This window comes from Stylophora pistillata, chromosome 6, assembly GCF_964205215.1.
Source record: "Stylophora pistillata chromosome 6, jaStyPist1.2, whole genome shotgun sequence".
NCBI lineage: Eukaryota > Metazoa > Cnidaria > Anthozoa > Scleractinia > Pocilloporidae > Stylophora > Stylophora pistillata.
This window is the reverse complement of record NC_142524.1, coordinates 7095452-7115290: the sequence shown is the minus strand read 5'-3', so window position 1 is coordinate 7115290 and position 19839 is coordinate 7095452. Positions and strand designations below refer to the sequence as shown.

At 38.3% G+C, this 19839-nt stretch overlaps 3 protein-coding genes across 4 annotated transcripts; all 3 read left to right on the top strand.

Moving 5' to 3' along the window:
- The first annotated feature begins 59 nt into the window (after positions 1–59).
- On the top strand, positions 60–8161 carry LOC148728026 (uncharacterized). The gene is made up of 3 exons (XM_088724463.1): positions 60–1126; positions 1650–3017; positions 5997–8161. Exons 2-3 carry the CDS (start codon positions 1678–1680, stop codon positions 6874–6876), a joined length of 2220 nt encoding a protein of 739 aa, XP_088580589.1. The 5' UTR covers positions 60–1126; positions 1650–1677; the 3' UTR covers positions 6877–8161.
- Positions 8162–10926: 2765 nt separating this feature from the next.
- LOC148728025 (RNA polymerase II-associated protein 1-like) lies at positions 10927–15675 on the top strand. Of its 2 annotated transcripts, none has more exons than XM_088724452.1 (8): positions 10927–11050; positions 11866–11949; positions 12400–12532; positions 13277–13442; positions 13842–13936; positions 14361–14439; positions 14722–14784; positions 15411–15675. In XM_088724452.1, exons 2-8 carry the CDS (start codon positions 11901–11903, stop codon positions 15573–15575), a joined length of 750 nt encoding a protein of 249 aa, XP_088580578.1. In that variant the 5' UTR covers positions 10927–11050; positions 11866–11900; the 3' UTR covers positions 15576–15675. The 2 variants fall into 2 exon arrangements, with proteins under 2 accessions (XP_088580578.1, XP_088580580.1); XM_088724454.1 differs by having other exon boundaries at positions 10936–11050; positions 11871–11949.
- A 1096-nt stretch (positions 15676–16771) lies between these two features.
- On the top strand, positions 16772–19695 carry LOC148728024 (uncharacterized). Its single transcript, XM_088724435.1, has 2 exons — positions 16772–16847; positions 17371–19695. Exon 2 carries the CDS (start codon positions 17399–17401, stop codon positions 18440–18442), a length of 1044 nt encoding a protein of 347 aa, XP_088580561.1. The 5' UTR covers positions 16772–16847; positions 17371–17398; the 3' UTR covers positions 18443–19695.
- Positions 19696–19839: the final 144 nt, after the last annotated feature.

Here is a 19839-nt window from a genome sequence, read left to right as displayed (position 1 = left end):
TTACCTTTTCCAGACAGGTAGGCATCTGTCTTTTCTTCACCGTCGGATCAAAATGTGGCCGAGATAAAAATATCAGAACTTACAGTCCATCAAATGTTTTTGCTCGCGCGCGATTGTTCTAAGTGCACCACATGACTGAAGAAAACCAGGAGCCCATCACATAGGCTCTTGATAAAACTAGGGAATATCGGATGATATACCCCAAGTGATACGCCCCAATATTCAAACCTTACGTCCGCTTCGATATAAGCCCCGCTTTTAAATTTGATTCAAGACAAGAGCGGTTTGCTGTTGTTACAGGAGAATGGACATGTTTGTTTGTTCATAATTCGAACCTGAGAACAATGATCAGAAAAAATCCCAAGCAACAAAACATCTTTCTCGCTCGCTGCAAAAACATCTGAAGGATACTGAACTCAGTAGCCTCCATTTGGTGCAACAATATGCTGGTAAATTCATACTAGTGGCTCATACTTTTTGTCTACCGTCACCGTCTCGGAAAACTGTTCGCATCTCGGTAAAGACGATATCCGCGGACAAATATCCGAGCGTATTTCCCGCCAATTGGAAGCTATCGTCTTAGTATCTTCGCGCCTAACGAAAGAATCTGTTTAGTTACAGTACCGTACAGAGACCGCGTCTCAAATCGAATTCTGTTAGAAATGGTTTCATTTTCTTCTATTAGCTGTTTATCAACTCAAAGCCAAGAAAATCGATGTTTTCGCAAGTGCACATGTCGGGTTGATGATGAAAATTCATTTCTGAAACGTGATTAGGTGAGCATGGGTCATTGTGACTTCATTTCTGCCGCGTCGCTTTGGGTACTTCCCCTTTAAAACAAATAACTGCACGGAAATCTCATCGCTTTTCAACAAGTGTTTGTTCATTGTTAGCAAGGATTAACGATCACCAAATTTTCCACCTTCTCCATATATAGCTTCAATGAAATCTGACAAAGAGAAGGCAACAATCGTTTTTTGCAGTGGCGAGAACACTTTGTGCCGTCATACAAGACGTAATTTGCTCCGTTCCCGAGCTAACCTGGTAAATCCGCTATATTCATGGGTGTAGTTCAATTTTGTTATCTTTTGACTTGTGGTTTATTTGATTCCTGTGGAACTATAAGGTATGTAATCTTATTCACCCAACTCTAGCTCCGTACTAGTTGTCCTGGCGTAGGCAATTCAACCAAATTGAATGGATAATTAAATAATCGAACACAATGCACTCAATTTACTTTATTTCGTTAAATCATGGTTCGGTTAAATTAAAAGCTGCAAATTGTTTTTGAACACAAGAGTTTGTTACATAAGTGGATCAAAGGTTGAATTTGCAAGTTTTGCATGATTAGAAAACCAGAATAAACTATTTTAAGCCAAATTGGAACTTTTATCTTCGGTTTTGTTCACTATACTTTCCGTGAATGAGTGGAAAATATTGCGCAAACACATTTCTATCTTTTGTCAAAATAACATGCCAATTTTGAAAAGAGAGTTCAACGAGAGAAAATAAGGGAAATAAAAGAAATATATTTTGATCCCCAAAACTTAATCCCGTCCAAGGTTTGAATAAAAAACTGATGTCAACTAGTAACAATTGAAATGTCTTTATCTATGTTACCTGACTATGTTCAATTTCTTGTCTTGAAGTTTGTGAGAAAAGGCAAGTAGAGTGAAAATGAGACAGAGCAAAAGAAGGAATGTACTCAGATGTGCCAACACTGAAAACTGCTTTCACTCAAAAACAAATCAGACAACACATTTTGGCACTCCCAGAGATGAAAGGCCTTACAAATGTACACAATGTGACAAGAGCTTCAAAAATCAAAGAGCATTAAACCAACACCACAGGGTTCATAGCGATGAGAAACCTTATCAATGTACACAGTGTGAAAAGAGCTTCAAGCATCAACAGGGGTTACATCAACACAGTAGGGTTCATAGTGGTGAGAAACCCTACAAATGTATGCAATGTGAGAAAACATTTAATCATTCATCATGTTTGCGAAGACACCTCAGAGTTCACAGTGGTGAGAAACCTTACAAATGTACTCATTGTGACAAAACATTTAATCAAGCAGGAAATTTGAAAATACACCTCAGAGTTCACAGTGGTGAGAAACCTTACAAATGTACTCATTGTGACAAAACATTTAATCAAGCAGGAACTTTGAAAAGACACCTCAGAGTTCACAGTGGTGAGAAACCTTACCAATGTACTCATTGTGACAAAACATTTAATCATGCAGCACATTTGAAAATACACCTCAGAGTTCACAGTGGTGAGAAACCTTACAAATGTACTCATTGTGACAAAACATTTAATCATGCAGCACATTTGAAAATACACCTCAGAGTTCACAGTGGTGAGAAACCTTACAAATGTACTCATTGTGACAAAACATTTAATCATGCAGCACATTTGAAAATACACCTCAGAGTTCACAGTGGTGAGAAACCTTACAAATGTACTCATTGTGACAAAACATTTAATCGAGCAGGAAATTTGCAAAGACACCTCAGAGTTCACAGTGGTGAGAAACCTTACAAATGTACTCATTGTGACAAAACATTTAATCGAGCAGGACATTTGAAAATACACCTCAGAGTTCACAGTGGTGAGAAACCTTACAAATGTACTCATTGTGACAAAACATTTAATCAAGCAGGAAATTTGAAAATACACCTCAGAGTTCACAGTGGTGAGAAACCTTACAAATGTACTCATTGTGACAAAACATTTAATCAAGCAGGAAATTTGCAAAGACACCTCAGAGTTCACAGGGGTGAGAAACCTTACAAATGTACTCATTGTCACAAAACATTTAATGATTCAACAAATTTGAAAATACACCTCAGAGTTCACAGTGGTGAGAAACCTTACAAATGTACTCATTGTGACAAAACATTTAATCAAGCAGGAACTTTGAAACTACACCTCAGAGTTCACAGTGGTGAGAAACCTTACAAATGTACTCATTGTGACAAATACTTTACTGCAAAGTCAAACCTGACAGTGCATAACAGATCATACCATGGGAATTGGCCTCACAAGTGCAGCTATTGCAGCAAAGGGTTTGAGGATCAGAGGAGCTTAAAGACACACAGGTGTAGACAACTATCTTTAGACAGAGAGAAATTCACGTGTTGGATGTGTGGTGAATTTTGTCACAATTGTTGTGGCATACTTCACCATATGTATGAACATGGTATGAAAAAACAGTAAACTGATATTTTTTTAATCATTCTGGAGCAAAAGTGTTATTGAGGGTTGATATCTCTTCCGGTTAAGTCCAGCCCTTGGATAACCTTGATAATGTGTGCTGAAAAATCTGGTGCTTTACTCTTAGTTTTGGAACTGAGAAGTAAATAATCATGTTGCATTTGAGTTTGTTCTTATTTTATTACTGTAACTGTACTTAGATTAAAGCATTTTTAGTAGTAATACTATAATTTAGCATATATTTGATGTTCATGTTTTCTTCAACTGCTTAGTTTAGTCACTGTTGAATAGTTAACCATAGACAATATTACCAAGGTGTGGAATTTTACCATGTACTGAGTGACTGCATGTTTTGCCTAAATTCATTTCTCTTTTTAGTGATGATTGTAAATTCACTCAGTGTTTGCATGTTACTCTTTTAGGTCTTGCTGAATTTCTAAATTCAAAACTTGCTTGTATCTGTTTAAACTACCAACTCTATTATCACCTCAAACTAGTATTATTTGTTTTTCTTTTTTTGGTATAAACAAATCAGATCATGTTTCTGTAGGATCAGTCGATATGTTGGTCAAGAGTCAGTGGATACTCCACCAGTAGGTCGGTCAACACTCAATCAACAATTGGTCAATAGTCAGCTGATACTTAGGTTTACACTCCATTAATATTCAGTTGATACTTGGTCGATACTCAGTTAAGACTGAGTTGATAGTCGGTCAATGTAACCGTGGAGATTATCAACATCAAAATTGATTTGCGAAAGATGAAGTCGAGTTTAACCTGAAGTCCTGTAATTGCCTACAGAATAACCAGACCAGGGCTACTGGGTTTTGATTTAGTGGTACTTAAAAAAGAATTGTGTTGTTACAGTTGCCATCAAGGTAAAGTATCCATACTATGGTGGTTATTTGTGTTTTTTCATTGTTGAATTAGTTTAGTTAAGTGAGGAATACCTTCCGCAGGGGTGGATTTGAAAATGTTCAGTTTCTTGTTTTAAGATAAATGACATGGGACTTCAAGCTCTGTGTAAGTGAATAATATTGTAAAGCTGTGCATGGGAGTTTATAGACTATGAGCAGTCCCCCTTTTCAGCTAAATCTGTTATGTGAATAAAAGAAAAATCAATGAAAAAAAAAGTGATGTTGGTGCACTGAGGGGAATTCTTGGAGTGATGCCAATGTACCCTGGTAGCTCCACAAGGGAGGTGCTTGAGGGCTCTGTAACTCTGTAAATAATAAAGCAAATAAACTTCAACCTCTATATAGTGTTGTTTGTGTTACTTTCGTTTTGTTCTTTGATAGCGGACAAATATCCGAGCGTATTTCCCGCCAATTGGAAGCTATCGTCTTAGTATCTTCGCGCCTAACGAAAGAATCTGTTTAGTTACAGTACCGTACAGAGACCGCGTCTCAAATCGAATTCTGTTAGAAATGGTTTCATTTTCTTCTATTAGCTGTTTATCAACTCAAAGCCAAGAAAATCAATGTTTTCGCAAGTGCACATGTCGGGTTGATGATGAAAATTCATTTCTGAAACGTGATTAGGTGAGCATGGGTCATTGTGACTTCATTTCTGCCGCGTCGCTTTGGGTACTTCCCCTTTAAAACAAATAACTGCACGGAAATCTCATCGCTTTTCAACAAGTGTTTGTTCATTGTTAGCAAGGATTAACGATCACCAAATTTTCCACCTTCTCCATATATAGCTTCAATGAAATCTGACAAAGAGAAGGCAACAATCGTTTTTTGCAGTGGCGAGAACACTTTGTGCCGTCATACAAGACGTAATTTTCTCCATTCCCGTTCTAACCTGGTAAATCCGCCATATTCATGGGTGTAGTTCAATTTTGTTATCTTTTGACTTGTGGTTTATTTGATTCCTGTGGAACTATAAGGTATGTAATCTTATTCACCCTACTCTAGCTCCGTACTAGTTGTCCTGGCGTAGGCAATTCAACCAAATTGAATGGATAATTAAATAATCGAACACAATGCACTCAATTTACTTTATTTCGTTAAATCATGGTTCGGTTAAATTAAAAGCTGCAAATTGTTTTTGAACACAAGAGTTTGTTACATAAGTGGATCAAAGGTTGAATTTGCAAGTTTTGCATGTTTAGAAAACCAGAATAAACTATTTTAAGCCAAATTGGAACTTTTATCTTCGGTTTTGTTCACTATACTTTCCGTGAATGAGTGGAAAATATTGCGCAAACACATTTCTATCTTTTGTCAAAATAACATGCCAATTTTGAAAAGAGAGTTCAACGAGAGAAAATAAGGGAAATAAAAGAAATATATTTTGATCCCCAAAACTTAATCCCGTCCAAGGTTTGAATAAAAAACTGATGTCAACTAGTAACAATTGAAATGTCTTTATCTATGTTACCTGACTATGTTCAATTTCTTGTCTTGAAGTTTGTGAGAAAAGGCAAGTAGAGTGAAAATGAGACAGAGCAAAAGAAGGAATGTACTCAGATGTGCCAACACTGAAAACTGCTTTCACTCAAAAACAAATCAGACAACACATTTTGGCACTCCCAGAGATGAAAGGCCTTACAAATGTACACTATGTGACAAGAGCTTCAAAAATCAAAGAGGGTTAAAGCAACACAACAGGGTTCATAGCAATGAGAAACCTTATCAATGTACACAGTGTGAGAAGAGCTTCAAGCATCAACGTGTGTTACATCAACACAGTAGGGTTCATAGTGGTGAGAAAACCTACAAATGTATGCAATGTGAGAAAACATTTAATCATTCATCATGTTTGCGAAGACACCTCAGAGTTCACAGTGGTGAGAAACCTTACAAATGTACTCATTGTGACAAAACATTTAATCAAGCAGGAAATTTGAAAATACACCTCAGAGTTCACAGTGGTGAGAAACCTTACAAATGTACTCATTGTGACAAAACATTTAATCGAGCAGGAACTTTGAAAATACACCTCAGAGTTCACAGTGGTGAGAAACCTTATAAATGTACTCATTGTCACAAAACATTTAATCAATCAACAAATTTGAAAAGACACCTCAGAGTTCACAGTGGTGAGAAACCTTACAAATGTACTCATTGTGACAAAACATTTAATCAAGCAGGAACTTTGAAACTACACCTCAGAGTTCACAGTGGTGAGAAACCTTACAAATGTACTCATTGTGACAAAACATTTAATCGAGCAGGAACTTTGAAAATACACCTCAGAGTTCACAGTGGTGAGAAACCTTACAAATGTACTCAGTGCGACAAAACATTTAATGATGCAGGAAATTTGCAAAAACACCTCAGAGTTCACAGTGGCGAGAAACCTTACAAATGTACTCATTGTGACAAAACATTTAAACAAGCAGGACATTTGCAAACACACCTCAGAGTTCACAGTGGTGAGAAACCTTACAAATGTACTCATTGTGATAAATGCTATACTGGAAAGTGGAGCCTGACAGTGCATAACAGATCATACCATGGGAATTGGCCTCACAAGTGCAGCTATTGCAGCAAAGGGTTTGAGGATCGGAGGAGCTTAAAGACACACAAGTGTAGACAACTATCTTTAGATAGAGAGAAATTCACTTGTTGGATGTGTGGTGAATTTTGTCACAATTGTTGTGGCATACTTCACCACATGTATGAACACGGTATGAAAAAAGAGTAAACTGATGTTTAGTTAATTATTTTGGGGCACACGGGTTAATTAAGCTTGTGGTCTCTTCTGGTAAGTCCAACACTTGGATAATGTGTTTCGAAGAATGTGGTGGTTTACCTTTGCACAGAGACAGAGAACTTAGAATTGATAGAAATGATTTTATATGGCCACACTGACACACAACATTTCTATTTGAGTGTTAAAAATTATTTCACAAAAGAGCAAATTTAAGGTGGCTTAAGTACCAGTTTCCTTGCACAAGGAGCAGGCCACATGTGAGAGAAACACAGAAAGGAGGCATGAGATTTAAAAGACAAAAATTTCAAACAAATATGGTGGCACAAGGCTTTTTCAGTCTATGCAACTTCTCTCTTATTTTGTAAGGTGTTTGGCTACCAGAGTGAATTTGATGTATTCAACAGCCACTTCTCTATAGGAGACAGAAACCAAGAGAAAGAAGACAATTCTCAGTGACACAAAGGTTGCTTCGCATCTGAATGAAAAATCCAATTGATACAAAATCTCATTCATTCAAGCCTCAGTAGATAGCATGAAAAATATCACACACTGGGCTTGACATTAACTTTTCAACTTACTGGCCTAGTGACTAGGCTAGTGACATCTTAGATGTTTTTAGATGTTATGACAATTTAAGCCAAACTGGCTAGTAGAAATTGAGAACCACTTGCTTGAATTGAACCACTGAATTTCTACTAGTCTGTGGTTAGTGGGCTACCGTTAGTGTTGAGCCGTGACACAAATAATATGCTTGAAATGTTCAAATTGATATGAGAAAAATTAAGTCAAGTTTAATCTTTAATCCTTATTGCTTTAAGAATAACCAACCCAGGACTAATGCATTTGATTTACTTAAATGACCATTGTTACAGTTACAATTTTATAATCATTGTCTTGTTGCAGTTACAATTTTAATTGTTGTTGCTTTTGGAATAACCAACCCGGGACTAATGGGTTTGATTTTCTTGAATAACCATTGTCTTGTTACAGATACAATAATTGTCAGGGGTAGTTATTTTGTTTTGTTATTGATGAATTTGTGTATGTGAGTGAGGAATTACCCTCTGTAGGGAGGCATTTGAAAATGTTTTGGGTTTAGTTTGGTTACATGAAAACAATAAATAATTTACTTGAAAAAAGTTATTACATGGTTTGACCATTTTGCAGTTTGTTAGCAATAGAAAAGTACACAATCATGACTGTAAAAGGATATGCAGCTTTTTGGTAATTTTATTTAGTTATCTCAGATCAAGGAAAATAAACTTTGTGTCTCGAACATGTGCTTTGTCTCTTCACTGCGCATGCGCTGGACCATTGCGTAAGCTTAGCTAATGTAACATCTCCATCCTAAGAAAGGCTAAAAACGGAAATCTAAGTTTCTAACAGAAAGTAACAGCCAAACAAAAAAAAAGGGAAAGAAAACAGAAACAACAAAAATAACAATAAAAACAGAGTTTATATGTGTTTCTCTAAGTGTTTCTTCATCAGTGTTCAGACAGCAAAAGAAAGCTTATAAGTCTAGTCTAGATGGCTCCTTTACAATGTGGCCACTCCTTGTTGTCATAGGCAACTTGTCACTGCCTTGGTTGGAAGATAACGGTGACTTGGCAGGCGCCTGAGGTAATTCTGACGATGACGTCTGAAGAGGTAAGGGCTTTGTCTCATGGCTGTACTCTCCTGGTTGCTAATAACCTGTTCTCCACAGGTTGTTGGTGTTTTCTGGAAAGGTAAAAGCTTCAGCTGGACTCTGTTGCGTCGTAGCTCAGACCCACCCGTTGTCTTGACTATGTAAGACCTTGGTTTACTGGTCTCTTCCTTTACCTCTGCGGAAATCCATTCCTTGGTCTGTGGTTGGAACACGACTACTTGCTCGCCTTGATTTAGTCGTCGAAGCATATGTGTCCCTTGGCGGCCGTAATGGTTCTCTGAGTGTCCTGTCGATTTTGTAGTTGCTCTGTGCGGCTATCAAAAGCTTGTGAACGTTGGAGATGGCCACTGCATGGCAGTTGTGTGCGGTAAGCTCTACGGTTCAACAGCAGAGAAGGTGACGGTAGGTTGCTGTCTACGGGTGTGGTCCGGTATGTCAGCAATGCTAAGTATGGATCTTGTTCCGAGGCTTGTGCTTTTCGTAGAAGGTTCTTTACTTTCTGGACTGACCACTCTACGAAGCCGTTGCTTTGTGAATACAGTGGTGAGCTTGTCACATGGTCAATGCCCCACTGCTTGCAAAAGGCTGTAAATTCTTGACTGTTGTGCTGTGGGCCATTATCAGATATCCATGTTTCTGGTACCCGATTTTCTACAAATATTGACTTGAGATGGTTAATGAGAGTAGTAAATGTAGTGGAGCTCAGCTTTCTCACGATGGGGTACTTGCTGTAATAATCTGTTACCAACAGATATTGGGCGCCTTGGTAGTCGAACAAATCGGTGGCAAGTTTATTGCCAAGGAAAACTGGGTACACAGTGAGGGTGTAAGGGTTCCTTTGGCTGGCTTTTAGAAAACTGTATGCAAGTGGCGCAGTTGAAAGCAATTTCATTAATATCATTTGAGATACCTGGCCAAAAAACACAGTCTCTAGCTTTCAAGTTACACTTTTCTGCCCCCAGATGGCCTTGGTGAATAATCTGAAGTAACTGAGGACGCATGTTGCTTGGAATCAGAAGACGATGTCCCTTCAAGATGAGGCCATTTTCAACACTTAGATCTTCTCTGAAGTTCCAAAACTCTTTTAGGTTAGCAAGACATTCGTTTGGATATTCAGGCCACCCTTGATGAATGACATCCTTCAAATGGCTGAGCACAGTATCTTGAGTTGTGTGGTTTCGTATTTCATCCTGTTTTGCTGGGCTAGCGGGCAAGGTGTGGCTAATGGCATCAACTTCAAGTAGCAGTGTTTCTGAGTCTTCTTCGGGGGATTCCATGCAGCAGATTCTGGATAGGGCATCTGCTACAACGTTTGTTTTGCCTTGAATGTATTTAATTTCCGCGTTGTATTTGGAGATCTTCAGGAGGAGCCTCTGGAGGCGTAGCGATGCACTGGGTATGCTCTTCTTCCATATGCTTTCAAGCCGTTTGTGGTCTGTTTCTACAACCACTTGCTTACCAAAGACGTAGTGGCTGAATCGCTCTAAGGACCAACAGGCAGCTACAAGTTCTCTTTCAATGTCGCTGTATCGGGATTCTGTATCGCTGAGTGATCGGCTTGCATAGCACACCGGTTTACTGTCTTATATGAGTACACACCCAATTCCTTTTAAGCTTGCATCTGATTGAATCACATTGTCTTTTTCTGGATCATAATAGGCCAGCACTGCTGCCTCGGTGATTATTTGTTTGAGACTTTGAAATGCGTTGTGATGCTCTGGTTGCCATCTATACGAAGGGTGTGCCTTTCTTCATCAGATGAAAATCAGATGAAAATCTTCTTCATATGAAATCAGACTTCTGTCTTAGGCGCTTCACTTCTTAAGATCCGAACAGTAACTTTTGTGACTATCATACATTTTTTTTAAAGTTAGATTAGAGAATTTGGTGTTGTATCAAGAGAACTCCGTCTAGCTGATAGGCCCAGCTATTCTCATAGCTTGTTTGTTTTATAATATAGTTAAATTGTTGGGAGAAATTGCATGTTAATTACTTCTAGGCGTTTGAAGTTACGCGAGGATATTATCTCAAATTTTTTCTTTTTGTTACGTGTAACAACCACATTCATCTTAAAGAGGAATATGAAATAAGAATCTGGTAAGATAGAATAACACAAAGTAGGCAATGAACAGCTCTGAAGGACTAAGAATGGCCAAGAATAAAGAAGATGCAAACAGGCTTGGGAATTGCAGCCAAATAATTTAAGCGGCGTAGGCCAACCGTTTTTTTTTTTTTTTTTTCCCAGATGTGTGCCTTAAATAGTAGGCATGTCCTAGATCATGTAAGCATAGATTTTGAGAAACATTGAAACATTCTCGCGCAGCTATTGCATTTAAAAGAGGAATCAGTTGATGTGTACTTTATTCATTCTCATTTCTGGACCCCTCTCAGGTCAATGGCCCTTCGTCAGGTGCGTAATATTGAGTCATTTCTGGTGCCCTTCTGCGTAGGTGCTCTTCAACCCGCTGATTGGATGTTCCTTCCCATAGTGGATCTGTACAACCTGGCAACAAGTGTGTGAGTATTCATCAACGTTCGCAATTCTGTTTTATACTGAATTGTAACTTTCGGCTCTTTGGGGAAATGTGAAGATGCAAAAGTTTAAACAAGTGGCGATATCACGAGCTCATTATGTGGCGATGTGAGCTGTTTGCGCTTCTCTCTGCCTTTTCACGATACAGATATTCTTGGCTAAGTGTTCGTGGTGTGCAATTCGCTCCGAATTTTGCTGAGCTTTATATGCTTTCAAATTCTGTGTAGAATTGCGCGCCATCTTTTCAGCCGAATTAAGACGGAAATCAATTTTAACTCAAACACTCGCATTTTTCCGCCCGCAGCAGGCATGCAATTCGTGGGGGAGAGGGAAGGGTGGATAATGTGTTGCTTGTGAGTTTGCATCGCCGCCATTTCTATAGATTTAGTTTTACGATACTCTGAATTGAAATAACGAGTATGGTTCTAACCAAACGAAGCCGAAATACCTTGGAATTTAATACACAGTTGATAGATTAATTTTGTAGTACTTGAACAATCAATACTTGTTGGGCAGATGTATAGGAACCGTTTTATTTTATACAAACCGAAGACCAAAACCATGAAATGGTTCCATTTAAGACTCGGATGACATTCCTTCTGTGAATTGAATTGTTTGTCGATTTATTCTGTCAGTGAAATGAGGGGCGAGAGCATCGGTACCATCTCAGGCTCTGCAGTTTCCATAGTAACCAATACACTTCAACTGATTCTCTTGCTTGAGGAATGGCGGCCCTCCTGTTTACGTCACGTTACCATGGCATCAAGAATAGCCAGGCTCATGTGCATTTTCTTGACAGGTTAGATTTACAGGCAGCACTTCGTGACTCTTACGATGTTTAAGTGTCACGCAAGTCACATCGCTCACGCCTACTCTGAACAAAGTAAGCTTATTTTTTTTGAACAGAGAAACGTTTGAAGTAAATTTGTTGAGTGCCGAATGGATTTGCTTCGATCTGTAAGTTCATGTTTTAACGGTTGAGGACTTTCGTTGGACTGCATACGCAATGCGAAAATTGCAGCAGCCTTTATTCGATATGAGGAAATAGAAGACTGGAAGAGTGTATGCATGGGCTAGTCAATAGGTTTCAAAGACGCTATTTTCGGCTAAAAATGAGAAGGCGCACAAACGATAATTATTTGCGGCAGCAAAACGAGATGGCTTAAAATCAGCAGTTTCCTTGTGTGAGATGAATTGTAATTTTGGCAACCATACGCGAAATAGAAATTGTCAAGTTCGAAGAACTTTTGTAGACTTCCCTCATTTACTGGTTCAACTTTATTCAGTTTTGTCTCTCTAGGCAATTTACCGTCATCCTTTTTTACTTTCATAGGAAACGATCTTTCTCTGAACAGTGGCGTTCACAACTATTTATCATCTCTTTTGAAGATTTACACAAGCCCCTCACGTCTCCTTCACCTTGATTTCAATTCTGCAATTCCTGGACTTACATCCTTCTACGACCTGTATGTAGTTGAGTTCTATCAGTATTTCTGCTTCTGTTTCTCATGACATAAAGTTTATTTCCCATTTTGAGGGGTGAGACCAACATTCTTTGACAAGAACTAGCCTCTATTCTGGAGGAATAACAATACTTTTACCACTCTGGAGACCGAGATAAGTCCCTGCAATGATTGGCCTAAAGGGTCCGCGGAAACTTTAAAAAAATCATTTTAAACACTGATAGTCAAAATAAGGCATTGTGGGATCGCAACTGTTTGATCCTGGTCAGCGGTCTAGCCATTTTGGAGGGCATCTAGTTTGCTTGTGGCCCGAGTAGCATCATTTGCGCCCGAGCGAAGTGAGGGTGCAAATGATGTTACGAGGGACACAAATAAATTATATGCCCGACCAAAGTCATGGAATTGTTATTATTATCAATACTCAAGGCCAAATCGTACAAATTCATGTAATAAAATATATATTGGAGCGGTAAATGCCATTTACAGCCCGCAATTTGCTGTTTGACCCGCGAAAAGTAGCGTTTTAGAGAGGGAAGTTTGTCATTTGGCTGCGTGTAGTGGTAATATTGGTTGTTTCGCTCTGACAAATCAGCTTTGCCAAATTCTAATCTCCATATTTCTCCACGAAAGATAAAATAGAAAGAAGAACGAAATTCCAGTGTTCTAACATAACTTTTTATTATTATCAACTCTCCAATTAAATTTTGACAAAAAGTGAACTCACGACTTTGACCTTGTCTCCTGTAGGTACGCATCCCTTCTGTCCCAGTACTCCGCGGTCTCCTTTGGAGATGCTCTGTTTGGTTCTTTTGTTATTTTACCTTTGGCTCAGAAGCACGACATGAAATTCAAAACAGCTGTTTGGGATGAACACATAGGGGTCTTGCGAGCTCTCTCGATACCCTTAGACCAGGTAAACTAAATAAAATGGTTGCTGTAAAATCTACAGAAGGTTTCATCTTTTTCTTGCTTTAAAATAGCCAACTTTTTCCTCCCCTAATGTCTTGTTCTCTTCTATATTCTCTACCACTGATGCATAGAACTTCCGCCGTTCATCCTCAAGATCCTTACTCAAGGCAATAAAATTTACAAAATGCAACTATTTTATAGCTTCCCGCTTTTGCGAAGTATTGTGACTCTTACTTACACTTTTCACTCATTGCTGGACATTTCTCCACTTTTTTGTACAGAAATCCGGTTTTTTACCAAACCTTGCGAAGAGGGTTAAAGTAACCATTTTGTATAAGATTGCCATATGACTTTAAATGTACAATTCGATGGCAAGTGCGATATTATTCTCTGTTTCCTTTAGCTACCCATCCCTGTGGAGGAATACCTATATCCTGTCGAACAAAACCAGTCATTACTGGCGCTCTATTTACGAGCTCTTGCCACCCAAACAGTCAGGTAAGTGCGACAAATACGCTTTGCTCTTGTCCATAAATACATGTTGATCGAGCAGTTTTAGAATTGAGCGTCGAAAGTTATTCGGGAATGCTTTGGTTTTTACTTTATTTCCCTCTGTGATCGGTCCACGAACAATTTCCCTTTATTACTCTAAGGGATTTAAGGAATACTGTGTTGAAATAGACGCCGCCCTATAATTAGCTCGTGAACAGGCCTCTAATTTTTACTGTTGTCTCCCGCACAAGCATTAATTTCTTCGCCTACGGGAAAATATTAGGCCATAAGCAATGCGAGCCAGCGAGAGGTCAGCAAAGCCCGCCAACGTTCTCCCCACCCCTCTGAAATATTTCCAATGGCGGACAAAGGCACGTTGCATTTTCCATGTCATCCTAATTTTTTTTTTTTGCTTTTTATTTTTGTTTAGGTCGCAGTGCTCCCCTTTCTTTTACCTTGTAGCTGTTCATCACGTTAATTCTTTTGTTTTCCAAAGAGTCGACCCTGAGGTGAGTATGAACTGTTTTATGATAGTATTATACAGCCTCGCTGCTCGCTTGATTTCGTTTGCGAAAGGCAGACTACTTGCAATTGCGTGTATTTCGACTTACCCTGCGGGCTCGTCAAAATATGTTACGACTTGTTCAAATACTCAACGATACTCGACACTAAAACGTCTATTAACAATTGAGAAAGTAATATTAAGAATCACTTGTACAGGCCACATATCCAGTAATGTTCCCCTTGTCATGCAATGTTTTCTTTTTTCATAATCTTTTATTTTATCCTAGGATTCACATGAATTAAAAAAGAAGGTAAATTTTTTGAAGCAAGTTCTCGCAGTGAATAATGAGGTAACTGTTTTACTTGGTTTATTGCATGCTCATTTTTTTCTGTTGTTTCTTGGTTAGTAATTCCATCCGTCAGTCATTCAATCCGCCAGTGAGTAGCTTGGTCAGTCATCTCTATCGTGCTGCTGTTTGCCTATCAGTCTGATCATCTTTTTGTTAGTCTATCTAGATGTCTATCTTTCCCCGTACCTGAGTCTGAATATCTGTATGGCTATCTCCCCGTATGATCGTGAGCCTTTTTTTCTGCCTGACTGTATGTCTGTTCTTCTGTTTGACTGTTTGTCTGTCTTTTGCCTTGTCTGAGTATCTGTTTGCGTGTCTGTATGTTTAGCTTTCTATCTGCCTGCATTTTCGTCTATCTCTCTATCTTTGTGCCTGACTGTATGTCTGTTCTCCTGTTTGACTATCTGTCTGTCTGTCTGTCTGTCTGTCTGTCTGTCTGTCTGTCGGTTGTCCTGTTCGTCGTTTGTCTGTCTTCGTTTGTCTATTTCTCTGTCTGTGTGTCTGTTTCTCTGTCTGTTTATCATTCTGCGAATAAAGGATCTGTTTGTGACCTGTGACCTTTTGAAATTGGTGTTCCCTCTCCCTTCGTTCTAGGTTAATTTGTTTTTTATGTTTGATTGCTTCAGAGTGTTCGACATGATTTTCTACACTATTACAAACCAGCTTCCTCCAGTTCCTTGGAGCTTTTTGAAAAGTTCGCTAATCTTCCAGCTGCCCGACAACTCCTACTGAGGAATCGCGACGACCTCGAAGAATGCCGCAAAATGTTCCAGAAAATGGCCTCTGCGTAAAGAATAGTGGAATTATTCTGCTATTTAAAGTTGTGGAAATGCATAGATCAATGATAATTATTTCTTTCAAAATAAAAAAAGCAACGGACAGAGAACCAAATGTAGTACTGTTTATTTTCGTTTTCTTTGTTCACTTTAGTCCACTATTACCTTTTCCAGACAGGTAGGCATCTGTCTTTTCTTCACCGTCGGATCAAAATGTGGCCGAGATAAAAATATCAGAACTTACATTCCATCAAATGTTTTTGCTCGCGCGCGATTGTTCTAAGTGCAGCACATGACTGAAAAAAACCAGGAGCCCATCACATAGGCTCTTGATAAAACTAGGGAATATCGGATGATATACCCCAAGTGATACGCCCTAATATTCAAACCTTACGTCCGCTTCGATATAAGCCCCGCTTTTAAATTTGATTCAAGACAAGAGCGGTTTGCTGTTGTTACAGGAGAATGGACATGTTTGTTTGTTCATAATTTGAACCAGAGAACAATGATCAGAAAAAATCCCAAGAAACAAAACATCTTTCTCGCTCGCTGCAAAAACATCTGAAGGATACTGAACTCAATAGCCTCCATTTGGTGCAACAATATGCTGGTAAATTCATAGTAGTGGCTCATACTTTTTGTCTAGCGTCACCGTCTCGGAAAATTGTTCGCATCTCGGTAAAGACGATATCCGCGGACAAATATCCGAGCGTATTTCCCGCCAATTGGAAGCTATCGTCTTAGTATCTTCGCGCCTAACGAAAGAATCTGTTTAGTTACAGTACCGTACAGAGACCGCGTCTCAAATCGAATTCTGTTAGAAATGGTTTCATTTTCTTCTATTAGCTGTTTATCAACTCAAAGCCAAGAAAATCGATGTTTTCGCAAGTGCACATGTCGGGTTGATGATGAAAATTCATTTCTGAAACGTGATTAGGTGAGCATGGGTCATTGTGACTTCATTTCTGCCGCGTCGCTTTGGGTACTTCCCCTTTAAAACAAATAACAGCAAGGAAATCTCATCGCATTTCAACAAGTGTTTGTTCATTGTTAGCAAGGATTAACGATCACCAAATTTTCCACCTTCTCCATATATAGCTTCAATGAAATCTGACAAAGAGAAGGCAACAATCGTTTTTTGCAGTGGCGAGAACACTTTGTGCCGTCATACAAGACGTAATTTGCTCCGTTCCCGAGCTAACCTGGTAAATCCGCCATATTCATCGGTGTAGTTCAATTTTGTTATCTTTTGACTTGTGGTTTATTTGATTCCTGTGGAACTATAAGGTATGTAATCTTATTCACCCAACTCTAGCTCCGTACTAGTTGTCCTGGCGTAGGCAATTCAACCAAATTGAATGGATAGTTAAAGAATCGAACACAATGCACTCAATTCACTTTATTTCGTTAAATCATGGTTCGATTAAATTAAAAGCTGCAAATTGTTTTTGAACACAAGAGTTTGTTACATAAGTGGATCAAAGGTTGAATTTGCAAGTTTTGCATGTTTAGAAAACCAGAATAAATTATTTTAAGCCAAATTGGAACTTTTATCTTCGGTTTTGTTCACTATACTTTCCGTGAATGAGTGGAAAATATTGCGCAAACACATTTCTATCTTTTGTCAAAATAACATGCCAATTTTGAAAAGAGAGTTCAACGAGAGAAAATAATGGAAATAAAAGAAATATATTTTGATTCCCAAAACTTAATCCCGTCCAAGGTTTGAATAAAAAACTGATGTCAACTAGTAACAATTGAAATGTCTTTATCTATGTTACCTGACTATGTTCAATTTCTTGTCTTGAAGTTTGTGAGAAAAGGCAAGTAGAGTGAAAATGAGGCAGAGCAAAAGAAGGAATGTACTCAGATGTGCCAACACTGAAAACTGCTTTCACTCAAAAACAAATCAGACAACACATTTTGGCACTCCCAGAGATGAAAGGCCTTACAAATGTACACAATGTGAGAAGAGCTTCAAAAATCAAAGAGGGTTAAAGCAACACAACAGGGTTCATAGTGATGAGAAACCTTATCAATGTACACAGTGTGAGAAGAGCTTCAAGCATCAACGTGTGTTACATCAACACAGTAGGGTTCATAGTGGTGAGAAACCCTACAAATGTATGCAGTGCGAGAAAACATTTAATCATTCATCAAATTTGCAAAGACACCTCAGAGTTCACAGTGGTGAGAAACCTTACAAATGTACTCATTGTGACAAAACATTTAATCAAGCAGGAAATTTGAAAATACACCTCAGAGTTCACAGTGGTGAGAAACCTTACAAATGTACTCATTGTGACAAAACATTTAATCAAGCAGGAACTTTGAAAGTACACCTCAGAGTTCACAGTGGTGAGAAACCTTACAAATGTACTCATTGTGACAAAACATTTAATCGAGCAGGAAATTTGCAAAGACACCTCAGAGTTCACAGTGGTGAGAAACCTTACAAATGTACTCATTGTCACAACACATTTAATCATTCAACAAATTTGAAAGTACACCTCAGAGTTCACAGTGGTGAGAAACCTTACAAATGTACTCATTGTGACAAAACATTTAATCAAGCAGGAACTTTGAAACTACACCTCAGAGTTCACAGTGGTGAGAAACCTTACAAATGTACTCATTGTGACAAATACTTTACTGCAAAGTCAAACCTGACAGTGCATAACAGATCATACCATGGGAATTGGCCTCACAAGTGCAGCTATTGCAGCAAAGGGTTTGAGGATCAGAGGAGCTTAAAGACACACAGGTGTAGACAACTATCTTTAGACAGAGAGAAATTCACGTGTTGGATGTGTGGTAAATTTTGTCACAATTGTTGTGGCATACTTCACCATATGTATGAACATGGTATGCAAAAACAGTAAACTGATATTTTTTTAATCATTCTGGAGCAAAAGTGTTATTGAGGGTTGATATCTCTTCCGGTTAAGTCCAGCCCTTGGATAACCTTGATAATGTGTGCTGAAAAATCTGGTGCTTTACTCTTAGTTTTGGAACTGAGAAGTAAATAATCATGTTGCATTTGAGTTTGTTCTTATTTTATTACAGTAACTGTACTTAGATGAAAGCATTTTTAGTAGTAATACTATAATTTAGCATATATTTGATGTTCATGTTTTCTTCAACTGCTTAGTTTAGTCACTGTTGAATAGTTAACCATAGACAATATTACCTAGGTGTGGAATTTTACCATGTACTGAGTGACTGCATGTTTTGCCTAAATTCATTTCTCTTTTTAGTGATGATTGTAAATTCACTCAGTGTTTGCATGCTACTCTTTTAGGTCTTGCTGAATTTCTAAATTCAAAACTTGCTTGTATCTGTTTAAACTACCAACTCTATTATCACCTCAAACTAGTATTATTTGTTTTTCTTTTTTTGGTATAAACAAATCAGATCATGTTTCTGTAGGATCAGTCGATATGTTGGTCAAGAGTCGGTGGATACTCCACCAGTAGGTCGGTCAACACTCAATCAACAATTGGTCAATAGTCAGCTGATACTTAGGTTTACACTCCATTAATATTCAGTTGATACTTGGTTGATACTCAGTTAAGACTGAGTTGATAGTCGGTCAATGTAACCGTGGAGATTATCAACATCAAAATTGATTTGCGAAAGATGAAGTCGAGTTTAACCTGAAGTCCTGTAATTGCCTACAGAATAACCAGACCAGGGCTACTGGGTTTTGATTTAGTGGTACTTAAAAAAGAATTGTCTTGTTACAGTTGCCATCAAGGTAAAGTATCCATACTATGGTGGTTATTTGTGTTTTTTCATTGTTGAATTAGTTTAGTTAAGTGAGGAATAACTTCTGCAGGAAGGGATTTGAAAATGTTCAGTTTCTTGTTTTAAGATAAATCGCATAGGACTTAAAGCTCTGTGTAAGTGAATAATATTGTAAAGCTGTGTATGGGAGTTTATAGACTATGAGCAGTCCCCCTTTTCAGCTAAATCTGTTATGTGAATAAAAGAAAAATCAATGAAAAAAAAGTGATGTTGGTGCACTGAGGGGAATTCTTGGAGTGATGGCAATGTACCCTGGTAGCTCCACAAGGGAGGTGCTTGAGGGCTCTGTAACTCTGTAAATAATAAAGCAAATAAACTTCAACCTCTATATAGTGTTGTTTGTGTTACTTTCGTTTTGTTCTTTGATAGCAATTTTAGGCCATTTGGTTGAGTTTTAGCTGAGCTCGACTCATCACTGTAATGCCTGCACTAAGAAGAATTAGAATGGGATGAGAACTCTGCTAATGCTCAA

Coding starts and splice junctions, on each gene's coding strand:
- LOC148728024 (XM_088724435.1), top strand. CDS start 17,399: ATGAGGCAGAGCAAAAGAAGGAATGTACTCAGATGTGCCAACACTGAA.
- LOC148728025 (XM_088724452.1), top strand. CDS start 11,901: ATGTTTAAGTGTCACGCAAGTCACATCGCTCACGCCTACTCTGAACAA. Junction 11,950..12,399: donor TCACGCCTACTCTGAACAAA/GTAAGCTTATTT, acceptor TTACTTTCATAG/GAAACGATCTTTCTCTGAAC. Junction 13,937..14,360: donor CTTGCCACCCAAACAGTCAG/GTAAGTGCGACA, acceptor ATTTTTGTTTAG/GTCGCAGTGCTCCCCTTTCT.
- LOC148728026 (XM_088724463.1), top strand. CDS start 1,678: ATGAGACAGAGCAAAAGAAGGAATGTACTCAGATGTGCCAACACTGAA. Junction 3,018..5,996: donor GCAAAGTCAAACCTGACAGT/GCATAACAGATC, acceptor ATGTTTGCGAAG/ACACCTCAGAGTTCACAGTG.